Source organism: Rhinatrema bivittatum, chromosome 19, assembly GCF_901001135.1.
Source record: "Rhinatrema bivittatum chromosome 19, aRhiBiv1.1, whole genome shotgun sequence".
NCBI classification, from domain to species: Eukaryota; Metazoa; Chordata; class Amphibia; order Gymnophiona; family Rhinatrematidae; genus Rhinatrema; species Rhinatrema bivittatum.
Window position 1 is genome coordinate 2,655,151 of NC_042633.1, and position 26,022 is coordinate 2,681,172.

Genomic DNA, 26,022 nt, shown 5'->3' on the forward strand with positions numbered 1-26,022 from the left:
TTGGTGAGGGACCTGTATGAGAAGACCTGTGAGGAGAGGCTGAGGGACCTAAATATGTATAAACCTGGAGGAGAGGAGGAGCAGGGAGATAGGATACAGAGCTTCAGATAGCTGAGAGGTTTTAATGATGCATAAGAACATAAGAAAATGCCATACTGGGTCAGACCAAGGGTCCATCAAGCCAGCATCCTGTTTCCAACAGTGGCCAATCCAGGCCATAAGAACCTGGCAGTACCCAAAAACTAAGTCTATTCCATGTTACCATTGCTAATGGCAGTGGCTATTCTTTAAGTGAACTTAATAGCAGGTAATGGACTTCTCCTCCAAGAATTTATCCAATTCTTTTTTAAACACAGCTATACTAACTGCACTAACCACATCCTCTGGCAACAAATTCCAGAGTTTAATTGTGCGTTGAGTAAAAAGAACTTTCTCCGATTAGTTTTAAATGTGCCCCATGCTAACTTCATGGAGTGCCCCCTAGTCTTTCTACTATCCGAAAGAGTAAATAACCGATTCACATCTATCCGTTCTAGACCTCTCATGATTTTAAACACCTCTATCATATCCCCCCTCAGTCGTCTCTTCTCCAAGCTGAAAAGTCCTAACCTCTTTAGTCTTTCCTCATAGGGAAGTAGTTCCATTCCCCTTATCATTTTGGTAGCCCTTCTCTGTACCTTCTCCATCGCAATTATATCTTTTTTGAGATGCGGCGACCAGAATTGTACACAGTATTCAAGGTGCGGTCTCACCATGGAGCGATACAGAGGCATTATGACATTTTCCATTTTATTCACCATTCCCTTTCTAATAATTCCCAACATTCTGTTTGCTTTTTTGACTGCCGCAGCACACTGAACCGACGATTTCAATGTGTTATCCACTATGACGCCTAGATCTCTTTCTTGGGTTGTAGCACCTAATATGGAACCTATCATTGTGTAATTATAGCATGGGTTATTTTTCCCTATATGCATCACCTTGCACTTATCCACATTAAATTTCATCTGCCATTTGGATGCCCAATTTTCCAGTCTCACAAGGTCTTCCTGCAATTTATCACAATCCGCTTGTGATTTAACTACTCTGAACAATTTTGTGTCATCTGCAAATTTGATTATCTCACTCGTTGTATTTCTTTCCAGATCATTTATAAATATATTGAAAAGTAAGGGTCCCAATACAGATCCCTGAGGCACTCCACTGTCCACTCCCTTTGACTGAGAAAATTGTCCATTTAATCCTACTCTCTGTTTCCTGTCTTTTAGCCAGTTTGCAATCCACGAAAGGACATCGCCACCTATCTCATTACTTTTTACTTTTCCCAGAAGCCTCTCATGAGGAACTTTGTCAAACGCCTTCTGAAAATCCAAGTATACTATATCTACCGGTTCACCTTTATCCACATGTTTATTAACTCCTTCAAAAAAGTGAAGCAGATTTGTGAGGCAAGACTTGCCCTGGGTAAAGCCATGCTGAGTTTGTTCCATTAAACCATGTCTTTCTATATGTTCTGTGATTTTGATGTTTAGAACACTTTCCACTATTTTTCCTGGCACTGAAGTCAGGCTAACTGGTCTGTAGTTTCCCGGATCACCCCAGGAGCCCTTTTTAAATATTGGGGTTACATTTGCTATCCTCCAGTCTTCAGGTACAATGGATGATTTTAATGATAAGTTACAAATTTTTACTAATAGGTCTGAAATTTCATTTTTTAGTTCCTTCAGAACTCTGGGGTGTATACCATCCGGTCCGGGTGATTTACTACTCTTCAGTTTGTCAGTCAAGCCTACCACATCTTCTAGGTTCACCGTGATTTGATTCAGTCCATCTGAATCATTACCCATGAAAACCTTCTCCATTACGGGTACCTCCCCAACATCCTCTTCAGTAAACACCGAAGCAAAGAAATCATTTAATCTTTCCACGATGGCCTTATCTTCTCTAAGTGCCCCTTTAACCCCTCGATCATCTAACGGTCCAACTGACTCCCTCACAGGCTTTCTGCTTTGGATATATTTAAAAAAGTTTTTACTGTGAGTTTTTGCCTCTACAGCCAACTTCTTTTCAAATTCTCTCTTAACCTGTCTTATCAATGTCTTACATTTAACTTGCCAATATTTATGCTTTATCCTATTTTCTTCTGTTGGATCCTTCTTCCAATTTTTGAATGAAGATCTTTTGGCTAAAATAGCTTCTTTCACCTCCCCTTTTAACCATGCCGGTAATCGTTTTGCCTTCTTTCCACCTTTCTTAATGTGTGCTATACATCTGGATTGTGCTTCTAGAATGGTATTTTTTAACATTGACAACGCCTCTTGGACATTTTTTACTTTTTTAGCTGCTCCTTTCAGTTTTTTTCTAACAATTTTTCTCATTTTATCAAAGTTTCCCTTTTTAAAGTTTAGCACGAGAGCCTTGGATTTGCACACTGCTCTTCTTCCAGTCATTAAATCAAATTTGATCATATTATGATCACTATTGCCAAGCGGCCCCACCACCGTTACCTCTTTCACCAAGTCCTGTGCTCCACTGAGAATTAGATCTAAAATTGCTCCCTCTCTCGTCGGTTCCTGAACCAATTGCTCCATAAAGCTATCATTTATTCCATCCAGGAAAGTTCTCTCTCTAGCGTGACCCGATGAAACATTTACCCAGTCAATATTGGGGTAATTGAAGTCTCCCATTATTACTGCACTACCAATTTGGTTAACTTCCCTAATTTCTCTTAGCATTTCACTGTCCATCTCACCATCTTGACCAGGTGGACGGTAGTATACCCCTATCACTATAGTCTTCCCTGACACAGAAGGGATTTCTACCCATATAGATTCAATTTTGTATTTAGTCTCATGCAGGATGTTTATTGTTTATCCTGTTGGACTCTATGCCATCCCGGACATAAAGCGCCACACCTCCTCCCGAGTGCTTCTCTCTGTCATTGCGATATAATTTGTATCCCGGTGTAGCACTGTCCCATTGGTTACCCTCTTTCCACCATGTCTCTGAGATGCCAATTAAGTCTATGTCATCATTCACTGCTATACATTCTAATTCTCCCATCTTACTTCTTAGACTTCTGGCATTAGCATACAAACATTTCAAAGTTTGTTTTTTGTTTGTATTTTCATTCTGCTTTTTAATTGATAGGGATAAGTTAGAATTTTTTAGCTCAGGTGAGTTTTTAGTTACAGGCACATGGACTGCTTTTCTTATTATTGGAACCTCACTGTCGGGATGCCCTAATTCTAATGCATCATTAGTATCCTTTAAAGATACCTCTCTCCGAACCATGCGCTGCTGAGCGACTGTCGGCTTTCCCCTTTGTTGTAGTTTAAAAGCTGCTCTATCTCCTTTTTAAAGGTTAGCGCCAGCAGTCTGGTTCCACCCTGGTTAAGGTGGAGCCCATCCCTTCGGAAGAGACTCCCCCTTCCCCAAAAGGTTCCCCAGTTCCTAACAAAACTGAATCCCTCTTCCTTGCACCATCGTCTCATCCACGCATTGAGACTCCGGAGCTCTGCGTGCCTCTGGTGACCTGCGCGTGGAACAGGGAGCATTTCAGAGAATGCTACCCTGGAGGTTCTGGATTTAAGCTTTCTACCTAAGAGCCTAAATTTGGTTTCCAGAACCTCCCTCCCACATTTTCCTATGTCGTTGGTGCCCACATGTACCACGACAGCCGGCTCCTCCCCAGCACTGTCTAAAATCCTATCTAGGTGACGCGTGAGGTCCGCCACCTTCGCACCAGGTAGGCATGTTACCAGGCGATCCTCATGCCCACCAGCCACCCAGCAATCTACATTCCTAATAATCGAATCACCAACTATGACGGCCGACCTATCCCTTCCCTCCTGGGCAGTAGGCCTTGGGGAGATATCCTCAGTGCGAAAGGACAATCCATCACCTAGAGAGCAGGTCCTTGCTACAGAATCCTTTCCTGCTGCACCTGGTTGGTGCTCTCCCATCATGAGACCTTCTTCCTCCAAGGCAGCACCAGGGCTGCCAGTCTGAAGTTGGGACTTGACTACTATGTCCCTGAAGGTCTCATCTATATACCTCTCTGTCTGCCTCAGCTCCTCCAGGTCTGCCACTCTAGCCTCCAGAGATCGGACTCGTTCTCTGAGAGCCAGGAGCTCTTTGCATCGCATGCACATGTACAACTTCTCACCGGTGGGTAAAAAATCATACATGTGACACTCGATGCAAAAGACTGGGAAGCCCCCCCTCTTGCTGCTGGACTGCTGCCTTCATCTCAATTTTGATCAGTTCCTAGTTAAGTTTTAGGTTGCTATGGGAGTAGGAATGTGTCTAACGTCCTTTAAATGTATTAGTGAATTCACTATGTGCTGGTAGTGGCCTACCGGGTTCTGATCGAATTCTCAATAAAGTTTTTGTTGATTTTTTTTTTTTGTGAACGTGGCACCTGCCTATAAATTAAGGGATGAGCGAGGGGTGGGAGGGTTGGGAAATACAAACAGTCTAACTTCAGTTAGACAATCGACAAACTTTTCACTTTGGAAAGAAATCAGTAGAACTAGGGGTCAGGTAGTGAAACTCCAGGGAGGACGACTCAGAGCCAACGTCAGGAAATATTTCTTCATGGAGAGGGTGGTGGAGGCCTGGAATGCCCTTCCGGAGGAGGTGGTGAAGACAGAAACAGTGAAAGATTTCAGAGGGGCAAGGGATAAGCACTGCGAATCCCTAAAGGCTCGAGGATGGAAGTGAGGAAAAGAGTGCATGGGGGTAACTGGGGGTAACTTGCTGGTGTGGCGGTTACTACCCTTAACCAATAAGCCTTGATGCTTTGGATGCAACTTCAACATTGCTCTCTGCTTCAAAGGCAAGGAAAAGGGAGAATGGGATTCAGATCGCAACCAAAGGCCCCGACTTTTATGTTCTGGGGAACTGATAAGCATGGGGATAACCTAAAAGGAGCAGCAATTACTACCCTTAACCAATAAACCTTGATGTAATTCATTTAACTGCAACTTGCTCTATGCTTTGATGGGGGGGGGGGGGGGGGGGGCAGGAAAGTGAAATGGGATTCAGACAATCGACACGAGCCCTGACTTTTAGTATCTGGGGTACTGACGTGCAGACATAAGAGAAGTAATACAGGACTGCTCTATAGCCATGTCCATAAGCAAAGCTCGTCCAGCAGCGCTGTCTGAATTTCAAGAAGGCTCCTCCCTCAGTGAAAATGCTAGCAGTACATTTTTTTATGGGTTATCCTAAGGCTTGGGGATAACTGCACGGAGCAGCAGTTGCTACCCTTAAAAGAAACTTGGGGCTAAGCTGCATGGCGCAGCACATAGTACCGTAAGAAGCTTGCTGGGCAGACTGGATGGACCATTTGGTCCATTTCTACCGTCATTATTGTGTGACTATGTAGCGCATTTATATGTTTTCCATTTCATGTGGCTCATTTCATGCTGTTGCATGGGGCAGTTTCTCTAAATGGGTTTATTTTGTGCATACCTTCACAAGACTCAACATCATTCATAAAGCAGGTTAGGTTAGGCATGATCTCAGTCTCTCAAATTTACAGTTAATGCCCTTGTCATTGTGCCAAAGAGACTCCTCCTAAAGTTCATCGGGTGTCATTTTCACAGATAACATATCAGGGTGTGCTTGGAAATTCCTCTAAATCAGGCCACTGTGGATACTTTCAAGCTTCCTTACAGCACATATACGACTGAAACATTTACCACAGACAAAACAGATAAATAGTTTCTCATCAGCGTGAACTTTTTTGTGGCTTTTAAGACTAGACGGATGAGTGAAACATTTGTCACATTCAGAACATTTAACTAGTTTCTCATCTATATGGATTCTTTTGTGTAGTAGTAAGGAAAATCTTTGAATAAAACATTTCTCTCATCAGAACAATTAAATGGTTTCTCAGCCGTATGAAATTGTTTGTGGTTATTAAGATTAGATTTAAGAGAAAAACATTCACCACAGTGAAAACATTCAAATGGTATGTTGCCAATGTGGATTTGTGTGTGTTTTGTTAAGATCAAGTATCAATAAGAAACATTTGTCACATTCAGAACATTTAATTGGTTTCTCGCGCATGAATTCTTTCATGTCTACTTAAAACACATTTCAGACTGAAACATTTACCACATTCAGAACACTTAAATGGTTTCTCACCAGTATGAATTTGTGTATGCTGTCTCCAAGATTTTTTAAAACTAAAACATTTATTACAAACAGAACATTTAAAAGGTTTCTCACCTCTATGAACTCTTTTGTGGCAATCAAGACTAGCTATTTGAGCAAAACATTTCTCACATTCAGAACACTTAAATGGTTTCTCTCCAGTGTAGATTCTTGTGTGTTGTCTCAAAGATTTTTTAAAACTAAAACATTTATTACAAACGGAACATTTAAATGGTTTCTCACCAGTGTGCATTCTACTGTGCTTTTCAAGATAAGATTTCTGAATGAAACATTTGTCACATTCAGAACATTTAAATCGTTTCTCCCCTGTTAGAACTCTTTTTTGATTTGTAAGATTAGATTGCTGAGGGAAACATTTATCCTGTTCAGAACACGTAAATTAATTCTCTCCTTTGTGACTTCTCTGATGAACTGTAAGCCAGGATCTATATCTGAAATGTTTCTCACATTCAGAACACTTTAAATGTTTATCTTGGCTGTGAATGTTTTCATTCTCTCTTGGGTCTGACTTCTTAGTAAACCTCTCCTGCCATTCAGGGCACCTAAATGGTCTTTCCCCCGAGTGAACTTTTACATGTTGCTCCAGCTCAGCTCGGAAGAAAAAGTATTTTTCACACCGAGTGCACGTTACTGGTTTATTTTTTAGCTGAATTTTCCCATGTGCTGTAAGTTTTGTATTTGTAGCAGTTCTTTTCTCCTCTTCAGTACTTGTAAATATTTTTTACTTTCTGTGATATTGTTGGATAGATGTGTGACTTGTTCTCTCAGGGAACTTGTTCCCACATTCAATCAATTCTGAATGTCAGCACTTTGAAATGGTCTCTCTCCTTTACTCAGTCTCTGAGTTTGCACAAGACTGGGGCAGAGGTTGAAATTTCTTCCTCATTCAGAACATGCATATGGTCTCTCTCCTTTCTGGACTACTTCTTTCCCCCTGGGTGATGTTATTCTACTGATTCCTCCTGCATACTCAGCTGAAGGACCTGGGCTGTCTCTGGAGGGGTCTCTCTCTTTCCATTCCTCCATCTGCTGCCCATCACACATTCTCTGCCTCTCACTATTATTTCTGAATCCACCTTCTGGTGGATAAAAGGAGAGTATGATCATTAAGCTTACAGCAATGGAATGGGACATATTTAGGGAGATTAATTCCGTATGATCTCTGTACAGCATGAGCATGGCTGTGGATCCCTATCACATATAAAAGAGCCTGGTGCTGCTTGCTGTTGCGACTGTCACTGCCCGACGTCTCCACTCCGTCCACCTTACCTCTTTTGCTACTCCCTCTTTGGTTGATGGAAGTTTGGCTGCCGCGGCATCATATTGCAGTCCTCCTCCGGCGTCCCTGGACTGGCTGGACACTGCCTTCCGCCATGTTCTCCTGAAGCCTAAGGGCACGCGCGCGACCCCGACTCAAGTACCAGCTGTGGCATGAACCTCAGGGGCGTCCCCCTGAGATGACTTCATCTTCACCGGATACTTAAGGTCTCTCGTTTTGCTACCTAATCAAGTTAGCAAAGGTTTAGCTTCCTTCAGGTATCGCTGCGGATGGGATTTGCTCTCCGCATACCTTGCTACTCTGCCTCCTCGGACTTTACCAGGGGTACCCGCTCCTCGGGGGCCTCGCTCTCTCTCTTGCTTTTCAGGTCGCAGTCTGCAACCGGTACTCGCTCCTCGAGGGCCCACGTTCCCGGACCTGCTACCGAATACAACTTTTGCCAGGAAGTCACCGCTGCCTACAACACCAGTGAGTTACCATCTCTCTCTCAGAGCTTTCCCTGGAACCAGGTACTTGCTCCTCGAGGGCCTACTTCATTCCAGCTCCTGGGCTGCTTCTAAGAGACTATTGTGTGAGTGTTACCATGCAAGGTTCTGTTCCTGAACTCTGCATACTCTGCCTACTCACTATCTCAGTTTCTCTACAGCTCTGCCATCCTGGGATCCCTGTTCCAGTGCCTGAGGGACTACAGCCCAGCCGGGCTCTTCCAGCTCACTACTGCCACCTCTGGTGGTTCACTATACTGTTTAATAAAAGAACTACTGTGTGACTGTCTCCATCCTCTGAGCCTGACCCGTGGTCTCTCTCGGGACCATCCCCGAGGGCGTGGTCATCTGCCACCGGCCCAAGGATCCACCCACAATTATCACAAATAATAACATTTGCAGACAGGTACAGGTGGGCAACACCCCATAAACTGAGGGGAACAGACCACGTCTGACCTCATCCTGCTGGTTCTGTGCCTCTCATCCTCACCTCCAGTCTCTGCTCTGATTCCCTTCACTCTGATTGCAGTCACTCACCAAAAACTCTGCCACGCCCTGCTGGAGACCTGGGATTCATTCAGGACCCTGGTCCCTGAACCTCAGTCCTGTCAGCTTAAAGTAACTGAACTCTAATGACTTAGTAATGAGAATTTAACTGAGAGCCAGCATTAAAATTCACCTTCTATGTGGAACATTTGAAATTCTCATAAGCCAAAGACTGGGGGTCAATTCCCATAGAATGACCACACTAAAAAGGTGAATAAAGATTCAATCACAAATCTTACACAATTTACTGTAATAATTTTTTTTGTAATTATTAATTTTATTGGAAGCTTAGGTAACAACTAAAGCAATTTAAGACCATCAATAAACAGGTCAATTACAGTAGCACCAGAAATGGAGCTCCAATCCCCATTTTATATATCTCACAAAAATGACAGATCCATCCAGTACTAAGATAAGATCAATACCAGTGAGTTTTATACCCCTTCCCCCTTCCAGTATCCATAGAAACATAGAAATGACGGCAGAAAAGGACCAAACGGTCCATCCAGTCTGCCCAGCAAGCCTCCCATGGGAGTCCCTGCTGCGCCGTGCTGGTCACCCCCATACTTATCAGTTTCCCAGACCATCAAAGTCTGGGCCCTTGTGGGTTACTGTCTGAGTCCAATTCCCCCTTAACCCTTGCCACTGAAGCAGAGAGCAATGCTGGAGTTGCCTCAATAGGATGAAGGCTTATTGGTTACGGGTAGTGACTGCCGCACCAGCAAGTTACCCCCATGCACTCTCTCCTTCATTCCCATCCTGTAGCCTTTAGGGACCCACAGTGCTTATATCCCTTGCCCCTCTGAAATCTTTCACCGTTTCTGCCTTCACCACCTCCTCCGGAAGGGCATTCCAGGCATCCACCACCCTCTCCCTGAAGAAATATTTCCTGACGTTGGCTCTGAGTCGTCCTCCGTGGAGTTTCACTACGTGACCCCTAGTTCGACTGATTTCTTTCCAGCGGAGAAGGTTTGTCGTTGATTGTTCACCATTAATCCACTAATAATGGTTAACGTCTATCCGGTAGGTAGGCAAAACAAAATCTTTTAATGTTTTGAACTAAAAGAGGACCTTGAAGCTTACCCTCTTGATTTCCAAGCTTTTTACGGCCACCAAAATGTTTCAAAAACAATCGTCCATTTGTTTCTTATCTCCATAAAATGTTCTCACACATTGCCCCTTTTTCCAACCACTGATATCCTCTCTTCCTCTGAATGCCCCCCTCCAATAGTTCGCCGCCTCACATCAAGCTGCTAGAACGACTCCAAATAATTCCCATTTATCACGTTCCAACACAGGCGTCCTCTGGAACAGAATTAATGGGGTCTTTTGATACCTTTTGCCCCCTCTCTATTATACAAATCGATTGACGGATCTTATCCGAAAATCCCACCAAACTCGGGGCACTCCTGCCGTACGTGCACGGAAGTACCTCGCAACCCCGCAGAGTCTCCCTACATCAATCCCCCTCTCCAGGTACCAACTCGTGCAAACTAGCAGGGGTCAGACCGCAGCGAAAGTACATTACGTAACGGAGCTTCTCCTCGGGGAAGGAAAGCACAAACCCACATCTTATCTCCTAAGGTAGGCTTCCCATTTATCCCACAGATCCCCGGGTCAGACCGCAGTGAAAGTACATTACGTAACGGAGCTTCTCCTCGGGGAAGGAAAGCACAAACCCACATCTCATCTCCTAAGGTAGGCTTCCCATTTATCCCACAGATCCCGGGTCAGACCGCAGTGAAAGTACATTACGTAACGGAGCTTCTCCTCGGGGAAGGAAAGCACAAACCCACATCTCATCTCCTAAGGTAGGCTTCCCATTTATCCCACAGACCCCGGGTCAGACCGCAGTGAAAGTACATTACGTAACGGAGCTTCTCCTCGGGGAAGGAAAGCACAAACCCACATCTTATCTCCTAAGGTAGGCTTCCCATTTATCCCACAGATCCCCGGTCAGACCGCGGCGAAAGTACATTACGTAACGGAGCTTCTCCTCGGGGAAGGAAAGCACAAACCCACATCTTAGTCTCCCCCCTACGAAATGGAAAGCGGATTCTGCATCACACAGGAAGTCTCATAAGCGGTGATCCACGTCCTCATTCCTCCTTACATTCAGGTGCATTGGCTCTAGCGGCATTTTAAACTCTCGGTGACAATTTTTTTAACTTATTGCAAACACAGTGAGTTACAAATGTGTGCTCCCCTGCCAGCAGGTGGGAGACCTCACCCTACATACAGCCCTGCAGTGACCGCGGCCCCTCAGTATCTATCTCCGTCTCCTTTAGGAAATGATCGTTAAAAATCTGCAGTAAATGGTGTAAGATTTGTGATTGAATCTTTATTCACCTTTTTACTTAGGTCAGTGTGAAATACCCCACAGCACACAGGAAGGGATGTGTTAGGAAGGAATATTTTGCTCACCGCTCTTGGTCTCCGTCTCCTCCCCGCCCATTCTCAGGATCTCTGCTGTAGGGTCAGGACTGGGACCTCGGCTGCCTGTTAGAGAATGAGATTGTGCCTTCAGCTTTTAAACAGTCTGGGATATTGACCTAAGAAAGGCAAAACCTGAACTGCCAATCGGTTTTCTCAGCATTAAGTGCACTTACTTATTTTATTTATTTATTTGTTTTATTTAAAAATATTTCTATACCGTCGTTAAGTTAAATACCATCACAACGGTTTACAGAAGGGCACGATAAAGAGAAATATGGGTGGTATAGATTACAAATTACTCGTGTGCCATCATAGTACGGTAACAATGTAAAATAATAAACTAGGTGTGTAAATTAAACCTGATTGTTAGGAACAAATTAGGCAGTTTGATTTTAACATTAATGTGCTTATGTAGGTTACTAAAAACTTCTAGCTTGGTGCATCCTTATCGCTCAACTATTTTTCTCCTTTTCTTTATCTTTATAAAATGCTTGTTTAAAAAGCCAGGTTTTCAGATTAGTTTTGAATAATTTCAGATTTGTCTGTAGTCTTATTTCGAGTGGCATGGTATTCCAGAGTACAGGACCAGCCAGTGACAGTGCTCTTTCCCTTACTTGCGTGAGATGTGCTGATTTGACAGAGGGGACAGTTAGTAGAACTTTATTTGCAGATCTCAGGTTTCTTTGTGGTACATGCACGCGCAGTGCCGTGTTAAGCCAGTCGGCTTTACCATCGTGGATTAGTTTATGGATTATACAAAGTGCTTTATACTGTATTCTTTGTTCAGTTGGAAGCCAGTGGAGTTCAGCAAGTGTTTCTGTAATATGGTCACTCTCTTTTTTTGCCTGTCAAAACTCTGGCAGCGGAATTTTGCAATATTTGCAGAGGCCGAATTGTAGATTGGGGTAGTCCTAAAAGCAGGGAGTTACAATAATCTGTGCTAGCAAATATCATTGCTTGTAGAACTGTGCGAAAATTGTTAATCGTTAATAGAGGTTTTAGTCTTCTTAGGATCATCAGTTTTGCATAACCTTCTTTTATTTTCTCTGAGATGTGTTGTTTCATGTTTAGCTCAGGGTCAATTATTACTCCTAGATCCCTAACTTTTGTTGCTAACTCGGTGGTTTGAATATTTTTGATTGTGAATGTTGGTTGTGTGTGGTGAGTGTTTTTATGTTCAAGGTGTAAGAAAGGAAAATTAGTTTCTTACCTGATAATTTTCGTTCCTGTAGTACCAAGGATCAGTCCAGGACACCTGGGTTGTGACTCCGCACCAGTAGATGGAGACAGAGCAAGATCTGTCGGACTTGGCTACATATAGCCACGTGCCTCACACAGCCCCTCAGTCTTACGTAATGTCAAAGTAGAACAAGCTAAATAACTAACCCCAACGGGGCCCGATTCAAAACCCCATCGGGAACAAGGCTCCTCAACCGGAGAAGCGAACCAAGGAAAACCAGAGGATATCTATTATATATCAGATTAGGTGAACAATCAAATAGCGAGCGGACTCTCCGTTACTTCAGAAACACGGGTGGGATCCTGGACTGATCCTTGGTACTACAGGAACGAAAATTATCAGGTAAGAAACTAATTTTCCTTTCCCTGTACGTACCAGGATCAGTCCAGGACACCTGGGATGTACCAGAGCCAACTTACCGAGGGTGGGAAGCAGAGAGTCCCGCTCGGAGCACTCTCTCTCCAAAACCCCCAGAATCCATGGCCTGAACATCCAACCGATGCCTAGTGAAAGTGTGCAGCGACTTCCAGGTAGCTGCCCTGCAAATCTCTTGAGGCGAGACCTGCGAGGACTCTGCCCACGAAGTCACGTGCGATCGGGTAGAGTGAGCCCTAAGACCCACGGGCACCGGCTTACCCCGTACCACATTTGCCGAACCGATGGCCTCCTTGAGCCAAGGTGCGATTGTAGTCCGGGAAGCCGCCCCACCTCTTCTCGGACCTGAAAATAGAACAAAGAGGTAATCGGAAATCCTGAAAGGATTAGTTACTTCCAGGTAGCGAAGGAGGACCCTCCGCACATCAAGCTTCCGCAGTTCTCTGGATTTCGGATCCGACAAGTCGGTAACCGGGAAGGCAGGCAGATCAATTGATTGATTTAAATGAAACACCGACACAACTTTTGGTAAGAAAGAAGGAACCGTCCACAAAGAAACCCCTGACTCCGAGATTCTCAGGAACGGTTCCCTACAGGACAACGCCTGTAACTCCGATACTCGCCTGGCTGAGGCGATCGCGACGAGGAACACAGTCTTCAACGTGAGATCCTTGAGTGTCGACTGCTTGATGGGCTCAAAAGGTGACGAGCACAAGACGGAAAGTACCCAGTAGTCCTGGGCAAGGATGGCGCAAAGGAGGATGCAAATGCTTAGCCCCTCTAAGAAAACGCGCTATATCCGGGTGTAGTGCCAGAGACACCCCATGCACCTTGCCCCTCAGGCATCCCAGTGCCGCCACCTGAACCCGTAACGTACTACACGACAGACCCTTAACAAGGCCAGCCTGAAGAAACGCTAGGATATCGGAGACGGAAGCCGAGATAGGATCCAGGCTACGCTCTACACACCAGTCGTCAAAGACCGCCCAGACCCGGACATAAGCCAAGGACATGGACTGCTTCCTGCAGCAACGTGGAAACCACCACATCCGAATACCCCTTTCTCTTCAGACACTTCCTCTCAAAAGCCATGCCGCGAGACAAAAGTGATCCGCATCCTCCAAACAAACGGGGCCTTGACGGAGGAGCTCCGCAAACCCCTGAAGACGAAGGGGAGCATCCACCGAAAGTTGGATGAGATCTGCGAACCATGGGTGTCGCGGCCACTCCGGCGCCACCATGATCACAGTGGACGAGTGCAGCTCTATGCGCCGAAGCACCTTGCCTATCAGCTGCCACGGAGGGAACACATACAGCAACACGTCCGTCGGCCAGGGCAGAACCAACGCGTCGACGCCCTCGGCTCCTCGTTCCCGCCTTCGGCTGTAAAACTGTGGGGCCTTCGTGTTCTGGAATGTGGCCATCAGGTCCATGTGGGGCTTCCCCCACCTTTCGCTGATGAAACGACAGGTGTCCTCCGCCAGTTCCCATTCGCCGGGATCCAGGTGATGACGACTGAGGAAGTCCGCCTGAACATTGTCGACTCCGGCGATGTGAGACGCCGCAATGCTGCTGAGATGTCGCTCCGCCCAGCTCATCAAGCATTGCGCCTCCTCCGCCACCAGCGGACTTCTCATCCCGCCCTGGCGATTGATGTAGGCCACGGTGGTAGCACTGTCCGACAACATTTGGACCGCCTGTCCCCGAATCAGCGGGAGAAAGGACTGCAGCGCCAGGCTTACTGCTCTGGTTTCCAGGCGATTGATGGACCATTGAGATTGAGCCAAGGACCACCGGCCCTGCACCGACCTGCCCAGGCAGACCGCTCCCCAGCCAGAGAGACTGGCATCCGTAGTGACCACCGTCCAGTCGGGCACTAGCAGAGACACTCCACACGTTAAGTGATCCGCCTCTAGCCACCAGCGCAGACTGGCTCTCGCTTGAGCTGGGAGTGGCAAAGGTAGATGGAACTCTTCCGACACTGGCTTCCAGCAGGAAAGCAATGCTGATTGCAACGGATGCAGATGGGCGAAGGCCCAGGGCACCAAAGCAAGCATCGAGGCCATAGAACCCAAACCGTCAGATAATCGCAAACCAGCGGAAGTCGAAGGGACAATAACCGGCGTCCCTGACTCTGAAGCTTGCACACCCGCTCCCTGGAAAGAAACACCTTGCCCTGCTTGGTGTCAAACCGGGCGCCCAGGTACTCCAAAGACTGGGTGGGAACCAGATGACTCTTGCTGAGATTGACCACCCAGCCCAGGGAGCGCAACAGATGGAGGACCCTGTCTATCGTTTGCTGACATCGACTCTCGGACTTGTCCCGAATCAGCCAATCGTCTAAGTAGGGGTGCACCAGAAACCCCTCCCGTCGGAGCTGAGCTGCTACCACTACCATTACCTTCATGAATGTGCGGGGAGCCGTGGCTAGACCGAAGGGAAGGGCCCTGAATTGGTAGTGCCTGCCCAGAATGCTAAACCTGAAGAATTGTTGATAAAACGGTTGAATGCCGATATGGAGGTACGCTTCCGTGAGGTCCAGGGACGCTAGGAACTCGCCCGGACGGGCCGAGGCTATTACGGACCGAATCGTCTCCATTTTGAAATGGGGAATGCGAAGACATCTGTTTACCCCTTTTAGATCCAAGATTGGCCGTGCTGTGCCGTCCTTCTTTGGTACAATGAAATAAATGGAGTAACGGCCCTCGCCTCGTTGGTCGTGAGGTATGGGAAGTACTGCCCCCAAGCATTCCAGGCGCCGCAGAGTACCCTCCACGGCTTCGCACTTCCGAGGACACTTGCAGGGGGACACTAGGAACTTGTCTGTAGGCGTCCCTGCAAAATCTAAAGCGTAACCTCTTCTTATCACGCTGAGGACCCACTGGTCCGATGTTATTTTGGCCCATTCCTCATAGAACAATTCCAGATGAGCCCCTACGTTTGGGACGAGCGACTGGAGCTGATGCGAGGGATGGACCGGCCGCCTTTCATTGGGAGGGCTTGGACCCCGAGCCTCCCGGGGCCCCCCCCTTGCCTCCCGAACCGTTTCCCTCGAAAGGACTGCGGCCAGGAAGAGGGTCGGGAGGAACCCGCACGGTAGGACCGGAGGGGGGCCGAGATTTCCTGTTCCCCCGGGACCTAAACCTACTAGAAAAAGAAGATCGAGTCCGAAACCTATCTTCAGGTAGCTTAAAAGCCCTGTTTTCCCCGAGGGACAACATCAAATCATCCAACTACTTGCCAAACAACAACTTGCCCTTGAACGGTAGCGCTCCGAGGTGAGCCTTGGACGACCCATCCGCCGCCCAGTTGCGGAGCCAAAGGAGACGCCGCGCTGAAACCATGGATCTGGCTGAAGTGCGAAGGAGGTCATGTAGGGCATCAGCGCTATAAATCATTACCGCCTCCAGACGGTCGGCTTGCGTGGCTTCTTCCTGTGATAGGTCAGCATTGGCCTGGAGAACCTGGGCCCAGTGCAGGCTCGCCCTCATGGCGAAGTTGCTACAGATGGCCGCTCGGACCCCCAAGGCCGAAACTTCGAAAATCTTCTTCAGCTGCAGCTCAAGCTTCCTGTCTTGTATGTCCCTGAGGGCCGTGGCCCCTGTGACCGGAATTGTCGACCTCTTCGTCACCGCTGACACTGCTGCATCCACCCTCGGCAACCGGAGAAGCTCCAGGGCATCCTCTGGCAGTGGGTAAAGCTTATCCATGGCCTTGCTGACCTTCAGACCCAGCTCTGGCGTATCCCACTCACGGAACAAGATATCGGACGCCGCAAAGTGGAACGGAAAAGCCACGGCTGGCCCAGTGAGACCCAGTAGCACCGGATCCATGTTTGCGTCAGGCCGAGATACCACCAGAGGTGCTTCCACCCCCAGCTCCTGGAGGATAGCCGGTATGAGAGGGGCCAGCTCATCCCTCCGAAATAGACGGACCACCTTAGTGTCATCGCCGTCGACGGCCTGCGCACCTTTGCCAGTACTGGGCTGAGAGGAACCGTCCCCCCGTAGCACCATCGATCCCCCCCGGGGGCTCTTCAGCCAAATCTTCCTCGTCCTGCGACGAAGAATCCGAGTCCGTGTCCTGCGGTACGCCTCTCAAGGGACGCTTTTCCCTAGGGGGCGCGAGGGTTCTTCTGGAAACCGCTCCGGATTTTCTCTTCCGGGATCCGGAGCCGCCGCCGGATCCCTTGGCGCGAGATTTTCCCTTTCCGCGCTTGCGGCCCTTGTACATTAGGACTTTGCACAATAAAAGAGCAAAGTCTGAGGAAAAAGAGGAGTCCGACTCCGAAAAGTCACTTCCGCTGGCCTCCACTGGTGAGTCAGCCCCCCCCCCCGGAGGGCCCCCCCCCCCCGAGGGTGCCCGTTGCGGGGAAAGCGCGGGAGGCATGCCGCCATCTGCCGCGGCCTCCCGCGAAATTTCCCGGGCTGACCCTAAAATGGCCGCCATTCCCGCGCTGACAGGGAAGAGATCTGCAGGCCCATCTGCAGCCTTCCCTGCACGCGGCGGCGATCGAGCCGACCGGGACCGGCCCTCCCGACCGGCCCCGGGCGGTCCCTCACCGCCTGCCACACAAGCCGAGCAAACCCCGTTGCGCGAGAGACGCGCGCGGCAGGCCGACCCTCGCGGCATCCGGCGGGACCGCGAGCGAAGAAACAAATTGAAATTAAACAACTAAACAATTAAAATAAAATAAACCGCCGTGCCAAAACAGCCCCCCCCCCGTGAAGAGCCCGCGAAGGAACAGAGAGCCGGCGCAACAAAAATAAAGTAAACTTTTTTTTTTTTTGTACTGACTTGGTGCTGTCCTCGGTCCTGAGGCCTGTGCTCCTGCGGGGGTGAGTGAACCGGGCTCCCCGGTGTCACCCCCAACGCTGCTACTAGCAAGCCGGGTCCTCGACCCTAGCAGCAGCCTCTACCAGGGGGGGATGGTCCCCTCAGAACCTTCAGACCCCCCTGGGAGGCAGGACAAACGGAGGATCTTCCTGCTGCTGTTTCCTAACAGCCAAAGCTTTCTTCCCTTTTTTTTTTTTTTTTAAACATTTAAGAAAAAAACCAAAGAAAACTAAGCCTAACTAACTACCAGGCCTAGCCAGAGGCTGCGACTGCACCTGCACCATCTACTGGAGACAGAGTAAGACTGAGGGGCTGTGTGAGGCACGTGGCTATATTTATTTATTTATTTATTTATTTAAAAACTTTTATATACCGGTATTAGTATGCATACATCATACCGGTTTACAATGTAACTTTAAAGGTAGAAATTACAATGAACAGGGAGGGCGAACAAGGAGGAGTATACAAAGAGCAGGAGGTGGAGGAATTAAAGCAATAAATAAAAACTGCAACGGACTATTTACAGGAATATACAAGGCGTAGGCAAGATACTTGCAGAAGTCGGTGTACTTAATCAGGGTAGGCTTGTCGGAAGTAGCCAAGTCCGACAGATCTTGCTCTGTCTCCATCTACTGGTGCGGAGTCACAACCCAGGTGTCCTGGACTGATCCTGGTACGTACAGGGAATTCAGTTTTGTCAATGTTTATTACCAATTCCATCTGGTTTAGGAGCTGTTTGATTATTTCTAGGTACATATTGGCTAGTTTCATTGTTTCTTCAATGGTGTTTGGAATAGGTAACAGTAATTGTATATCATCTGCGTAAATGTAATGTACGATTCCCAGTCCTGCTAGTAAGTGACATACTGGGAGGAGGTAAATGTTAAAGAGTGTTGCAGATAGGGCTGATCCCTGTGGGACACCAGTTAGCAGTTTGCCTTTTCTGAAAGTGCATTTTTGATTTGTACCTGAAAACATCTATTGTTTAAGTACGTGGGTAAATGGCTTTTGAAAATTGCTAGGATGGTCTGTTACATTTGCACGCATAACTCCTTTCATAATTCTCCTGCTGGGGTCCCACAATCCCACGAGGATGGAAACCGTTTGCTGTGCAATCCCCCCTCCCTCCCTCTGCTCCCCCTACCTTCCTCCCTCTTACTGTTTCTAGTGGGGGGTTTCCTGCTGCCACTGTGAGCCCTCCACACAAGAAAGGTCAGAGGGCAGGGACACGATTTCACGCCTCCTCCTCGCTGTGTCTGGTCCAGAGGAGGCCTCATGTCTCAGCAATGTTTGGATCGGACCAGCAGTACCTTTAATCCAAGCTGCATCGCCTGCTTCATGCAGCTCCTCACAGGCGCCTGGGATGCTCAGGTTCCCTCTGTCCTCAGATCTCGGGGGCTCAGTCCCACATCCTTCTTGCTTAAATCGTATTAAAATGTCAGGGGTGACACTGGGGGAGCCTGTTATGGGAAAAGATGGTTACAATATGTAGAAAAGTTACCCCAGAGCCTGTATTATCAGTGCAAGTGAGCTCAGGATTATGCTGTGTCCATAGACACTGCCACCAGTGCAGCGGTAAGAAAGGAGGGTGCTGCGGTGCTGATCATCATCAGAAATCCCTTCAAAGAGAATCCTGATCATTTTAACTCCGAGGTGGGCGACTTCATTCCTCAGGATCTACAAAATAATCTGCTGTGGTTACTGCTATTGCAAAAACATGCTGAACATTTCTACCTCAAAGAGTATTTTTGATAAAACCAGATGTTTTTTCATCCAGCTGCCAGATTTCAGAAATCTGATTCTACCTGGCTCCTCTGCTTCATTATAATTATATGAGGCAGGGTGGGAGATGTTACTGGAAGGCACCAAAGCCAAGGAATTCTTAGACAGGAGGGCGAGGGAAGGTGGAAAGGAGACTCCTGGAGAAGAGGACAGGATATGAAGATGACGGAGGAATGTGCAGAGGAAACGTGAGAGAATATTTCTTTACTGACAGGGGGGTGGATGCCTGGAGTCCCCTCCTGACAGAGGCAGCAGCAGCTTGCAACCAATCAGCAAATTTACACAGATTTAGGACGGACACAGAGGGCGGTGGTAAAGGCAGGTGGGGAGCAACGGGTACAAGAAATGAGGGAGGGGCTTGGGTGTTAGCTCAGTCGTATGGAAATTCAGAGGGAAGAGGAGGGGAGAATACAAGGCGAGGGCAGGGAGTGGTACTTGCCTGTTACAGGAGGGTGAATCCCTTCAGGCGTCTCTGATTCAGGAGGATCCAGGAAGGGCAGATCTTCCTCTTGTTTAACGCTCAGTGAGAACACAGACGTTACAATCGGAAGGCCTGGGATGAGAAAACAAACGAGTCTAGAAGGAGTCACCCAGGCCCTGCTAATATTATATTAGGAAATGGATTTGAAGTCTCCAAATGTTTGATGTTAATGCCCCATCTCCTGTGATCTGAAAATGCAGAGCCCTTTAAATCCAGAACATTTACTTACTGATGCTGGGGTCCTCCATGGTTTCTTTCCCCTCCAGCTCCCAGTGCTGAGGGAAATATTTCTCATCTTCCTTCTTAATCGTGAATACAACATCGGGATTAAGAATTGAATAACCTGCCAGTAAAGATATCAAAATAACTTATAAATTGTACTTGTGCAGGCCTTCGAGCTTTTATCTGTTCACTGTTCTGATGCAGACGTGTGTCTGTGTGTGTGTCTCTCTCTGTGTCTGTCTGTGTGTGTGTCTGACTGTCTGTGTGTGTGTGTCTTACTGTGTGTGTGTGTCTGACTGTGTGTGTGTGTCTGTGTCAGTGTGTGTCTGTCTATGTCTGTGTGTGTATCTGTGTGTGTCCGTGTGTCTGTGTGTGTGTCTGTCTGTCTGTGTGTGCATGCACGCGCATCTTTGGGTATTTGTGTGACACAGCTTGGTGAGAAGAGACACTTGCAGGCTAGCACCTGATTAAGGTTAAACCTTGGAGGGTTTCTGGTGCAGTCATTTCTGTTCCTGACCCTCCTACTGGAGGCATTGCAGGTGCCAGTGCTCTCTGCCAGCCTGTGCTCTCTTGGGGAAGGGGTGCCCAGCTTCATATCAGGAGTGTCTGAGAAGGAAAACCCCAGTGCTAGGATATAAAGATAACTCTCTCTAGAGGTCAGTGAGAGGCAGAAAGGGGGGGGTTTGTGACCTGTGACATTGGGTTACCTCCTGGAGGAGTTACAGGTTGTGCAGTAGATTCACCTAGATCATAGCTATTATTTCAGGTCCTTTTGCAGAAGTTGCAGGTCTCAGAAAGGAATCAGAGAGGCAAATCCTCCCCCTGTTCAGCACAGAGCAGCATCTCGTGCCGGGCCTGCAGCAGAGGTGTCTCTCACTGGGCCCTGGGGAGCCACAGGAGCTCCTGTTGGACTTGGCATGAGATCAGAGGCCAGACTGTATATTATATGTGCCCAAGGGACCTGGCACCTGGGATTATTCCAGCCCTGATAAAGTGGCAGCAGCCATCCTGCAGTGTGTGTATGGGTGAGAGATGATAGAAAAGGCAGACTTACCCCGTGACATGAGGATGCCGTGAATCTCCTTGATAACCTTCTTGTACAGCTCCTTCTGCCATTCTCCCAGAATGTCCCACTCCACTTCCCAGAAATAAGCAGCGACGTCCCTGAACGTGACCGATGCCTGGAACAGCAAACAGGACACCCTCAGCCCCTCTCCCTCCAGCTTCATCTCTCTCACCTGTCTCTTTCTTTACTCTCATTTCTCTCCAGCTATCTCTCTCTTTTACTTCTCTTTTCCAACCCTTCCTGTCTCTTCCCCGTCTCTTCTCCTCTCTCTCTCTTTGCTGTCTCTCAGCCCTTCCTCTTCTCTCAGCCCTTCCTCTTCTTCTTATTATCTTTTGCTCTTCATCTCCTTCGTGCTGACCTTTTTCCCGCACACCTCCCTCTCCCTGTCTCTTTGCTCACCTCATCTTGGCCTCTCTCCCATGGCAACAGGAGAAAAGCAACAGAGCAACCACAAGCCAGGGCGTGGAGGCGACCCAACCGGCCAGAGAGCTAAAGCAGAGGCCTCCTCCCAGCGATGTGCAAGCTTCATGGAGCCGGATCAAGTACATTCAGCAGAACGTCTATCCTGCTGGATAACCAGAACAGATTCCCTCAAGATTACTGCTCACCGTCCCAGAAACTATCTCCAAGCCTCTAGCGAAGATTATTAACTGCTCTCTAACACAAGGATCAGTCCCTAATGTCCTGAAACTCGCCACTCTTAAACCTCTACTCAAGAAACCAAACTTGAACCCAACGGACCCAGCTATCGCCCCATTGCTAACCTCCCTTTTGTCGCCAAACTCATGGAGAAAATAGTGAACAAACAACTTTCGGATTACCTAGAGCAGGGGTCAGGAACCTTTTTGGCTGAGAGAGCCATAAACGCCACATATTTTAAAATGTAATTCCATGAGAGCCATACAATATGTTTAAAACTAAATACAAGTAAATGTGTGCATTTTATGTAAGATCACACTTTTAAAGTACAATAAGTCTCTGAAAATATTACACCAGGCCTTAAGACACCAATACATCTCCTATTAGGAAAACGGACCAAGTCAGGCTGCTATAGAGTCCTACACAGAAACTACACGCCAGCAGAAAACCTCACCTGAATCACGTGCTGTCCCTCACCTAACATAGAATAAAGAGACCAAAACGCATAACAAGAAGCATGCAGACAAAAACTGAATTGGAAACTGCAACAAGCCAGAGTCTCTGTATGCAGTGTAACAAAGGAAAAAAGAAACATCACACATCCTTATAAAACAAATCAAGAAATATAAAATCATCAGCAGTAAAACTGTACTAACAAAAAGAACATATTTCGAAACAGCTGATGAGTGGAATATCCAATAATTAAAAACTCATATAAAACATTTCCAGATACCAACAAAATATTTCAAAATAGCAGACACAAAGATCCAGTAATGAAAAATAATAAGGATACAAAAAATTTTTTGCTCTGCATACCTGGGAACGTTTGATATCCAGGTGTCCTGAGATTGTTCTGAATTAGCAGGAGGTGGGGTGGTTTGCTTGGAACTTTCTCCTCTCTCAGTCACTCACATATACAAATGTTTTTTCTCTCTCACTTATATAGGCTCTTAATTACACATTTACACACATGCTGTCTATCTTTTCACGCTTACACACACACAGGCTTTCAATCACATAAATACATGCTGTCTTTTTCTCTCACACACAGACTCTCATTCACATGCTTACAAACATGTCCTCTCTTTCTCTCATTTACACACAGGCTCTCAATCACATACTCACATGCTCCCTCACCTAAATCAGCTCTCAATCACACATACACACATGGTCTCTCTCTCTCATTTAAACACAGGCTCTCAATCACATACTCACATGCTCCCTCACCTAAATCAGCTCTCAATCACACAGACACACATGGTCTCTCTCTCTCATTTAAACACAGGCTCTCAATCACATACTCACATGCTCCATCACCTAAACCAGCTGTCAATCAGACACAGACACACATGATCTCTCTCTTACTTATACACACAGGCTCTTAATCATACATACACATGATCTCTCTCACACACAAAGGATCTCAATCATACACACATACTCTTTCAAACAAACAGGTTTTCAATTACAAACTTACACATACAGGTTCCCAATGGTAAACTTACATTCATGCTCTCTCTCTCACAGGCAGGATCTCAATCACAGACATACTCTCTTTCACATATACAGGCTCTCAATCATTCACATACATGCAATCTCTCACTCACACACACAGGATCTCAAACACACATGCTTGCTCGCTCATTCATTCACTCTCTCTCTCCCCCTTCCCCCCCCCCGGGAACTCGCGGCAGCAGCAGCCACCTCCCAACGCTAACCTCCTTCATTTTCAGCCCTCGCGGAGGCGAAGGCGGAGTCCCATCGGCCGCGGTTGAAGATTTTCATTTTCCTCCGAGCCGCGCTGCAGTCTTCTTCCCGTCGGACACTAGCGTGCCTGCGCGGGTCTTCCCGCGCAGGCACCCGATGCTCTCCACTTCCTCTTCCGGGCCGCGGGAAGAAGAGAGCAGCGCGGCTCTCTTCTTCCCGCGGCCCGGAAGAGGAAGTGGAGAGCATCGGGTGCCTGCGCGGGAAGACCCGCGCAGGCACCCGATGACTCCAGCGCTGGCACCCGGCTGACACCCGATGACTCCCGCGCAGGCACCCGGATGACTCCAGTCGGCGTGCTCTCTTCTCCTCCCCCCCGCGGCCCGGAAGAGGAAGTGGTGAGCATCGGGTGCCTGCGCGGAAGAAGAGACCACGCTAGTGTGGTCTCTTCTTCCCGCGCAGGCACCCGATGCTCTCCACTTCCTCTTCCGGGCCGCGGGGGGGGGGGGGGGGGAGAAGAGAGCACACCGGTGCCGCTGACTCCAGCTGTCCTGCCGCGTTCCGCCCGGGCTGACAGCATTTTAAGCCCGGGCGGCGGAGGACCGGGGAGCAGCTGGGTCAGCGGGAAACCGCGAAGTATGGCGACACTTGTCTGCGAGCCAGATGCAGCCCTCAAAAGAGCCATATCTGGCTCGCGAGCCATGGGTTCCCGACCCCTGACCTAGAGGAACATAAGATTCTCGCTCCCGCCCAATTCGGATTCCGCAAATCTCTCAACACGGAATCCCTCCTAATCTCTCTAACGGACAAAATCCTCACAGGCCTTGATAAAAAGACCCCGTACCTTCTAGCACTACTCGATATATCTGCAGCTTTCGACACGGTGAAGCACTCCATCCTCATTAACCGCCTTTCAGACATTGGTATATCAGGAACAGCCATGGACTGGTTCAAGTCATTCCTCAACAACAGGAAATTCAAGGTCAGAATTAGCAACAAAGACTCGCACCCTGTCAAAGCCACATTCGGAGTCCCCCAAGGATCTTCTGTCTCCCCCACCTTATTCAACATCTACCTCCTTCCACTCTGCCAACTTCTCGCAAATCTAAAGGTTATTCATTTCATTTACGCAGATGATGTCCAGATCCTGATACCAGTCAAAGAATCAATCGCTAAAACGCTCACATTTTGGAACAGCTGCCTACAGTCTATAACCACCCTCCTTACCAACCTTAATTTAGTACTCAACACGTCAAAAACGGAACTTCTACTCATCACTCAAGAGGACAACAATCCCGCTTAGGTGTTCCACAACTTCCCTTCACTCCAAATGTCCACCACCACAAATGTAAGAGACCTGGGAGTAACTATAGACAATCGGCTGAATTTAAAAAGATTCGTCAACAACACAACAAAAGAATGTTTTCATAAATTACTTATTTTAAAAAATTTGAAGCCTCTCCATCTTCAGGACTTCCGAACAGTTCTCCAAGCCATTTTATTCTCAAAAATAGATTACTGTAATTCCCTTCTAATCGGCCTTCCAGCTATCACTACCAAACCACTTCAAATGCTACAGAATTCTGCAGCCAGGATCTTAACCAATACCAGCAGAGGAGAACACATCACCCCTATTCTTATGAACTTACATTGGCTCCCTATTAAATTCAGAATTCTGTATAAAGCGCTAACCATGATCCACAAAACTATTCACTCCCTAACCTCGCTCAAACTATCTTGCCCTCTTCAACATCATTCAGCTTCCAGACCAATTAGAACAACATAGCTAGGTACCCTTCATGTTCCCCCCTGCAAAGTCAACTCTCAAGAAACGAGCCTTCTCAATTGCTGGACCCATACAATGGAACAATCTTTCCCCAGAACTCCGCCTAGAACCCTGCTTGCGGACGTTCAAAAAAAAAACTGAAGACCTGGCTCTTCTCAAGAGCATTTACTTAAAGTACCTATTACCTGATCCTACATTATAGTTCTTAAGTTCGGATGTGTTTGCCTTCTCGAAGTTCCCCTTAACCCTTATCATGTAATCCATGTTCGATTTTCGTTCATTTTGTCTGCTGTAATTTCCTATTGTTGGTTCTCTGTAAACCGAAGCGATATGTACTTGTACATGATCTTCGGTATAAAAAAGCCTTAAATAAATAAATAAAATAAATAAATTAACTCATCCGCTTACCTGCTTACTGAATATTGGCCTCAGTGCTTATACTGTATATATATGTGTGTGTGTGTGTGTGAGAGAGAGAGGCTGCGTGTATGCACACAAGAGTCTGCGGAGACACAGAGACAATCTGCACCCTCCAACTGATCTCTGCTGATCTCCGGAGGAGGGAAGGCTGGAAGAGCTGCACAGGGAAAAGGTTTCCTTTAAATGCACAAGAGGACAGAGAAGGATTTCTTACCGGATCAGACACCAGGGCACACATTGCCCTCCTCTTTTCCCTCTCAGTCCTGCAGGTGCTGGGAGGGATTCAGGCTGTTCCTGCTCAGAGGGGGCAGGGCTGATTCCTGGGGGCTCAGATAAAGCCCCTGCTCTCCCCCTCTGCAGGGATTTCCAGCCCTGGGGAGGCAGAAAGTTTCTGCTTTTACTCTGAGCCTTTCCTGCTCTCTGCAGCCCTGCGGACTCTACAGGAAGAGAGAGCAGCAGGAGCATGCGCAGAGCTCCCCGGCAGAGGCCATGCTGCTTCCCCAGTGCATGCTGGGAGTATCCCCACCTCCTTAAGGTGG

General features: G+C 47.5%; 2 protein-coding genes across 5 annotated transcripts in view; one reads left to right on the top strand and one right to left on the bottom strand.

Moving 5' to 3' along the window:
- LOC115080206 (oocyte zinc finger protein XlCOF6-like) overlaps positions 1-25,943 on the bottom strand; it is a 56,867-nt gene extending 30,924 nt beyond the window's left edge. Inside the window, 6 exon segments of the mRNA XM_029584334.1 lie at positions 10,921-10,998; positions 18,694-18,843; positions 19,605-19,718; positions 19,876-19,989; positions 20,923-21,049; positions 25,698-25,943. Coding sequence (XP_029440194.1) covers positions 10,921-10,998; positions 18,694-18,843; positions 19,605-19,718; positions 19,876-19,989; positions 20,923-21,049; positions 25,698-25,721 — 607 coding nt within the window. The 5' untranslated portion in view covers positions 25,722-25,943.
- Positions 1-26,022, top strand: part of LOC115080205 (oocyte zinc finger protein XlCOF6-like) — a 256,083-nt gene that overhangs the window by 210,939 nt on the left and 19,122 nt on the right. The window lies entirely within an intron of this gene.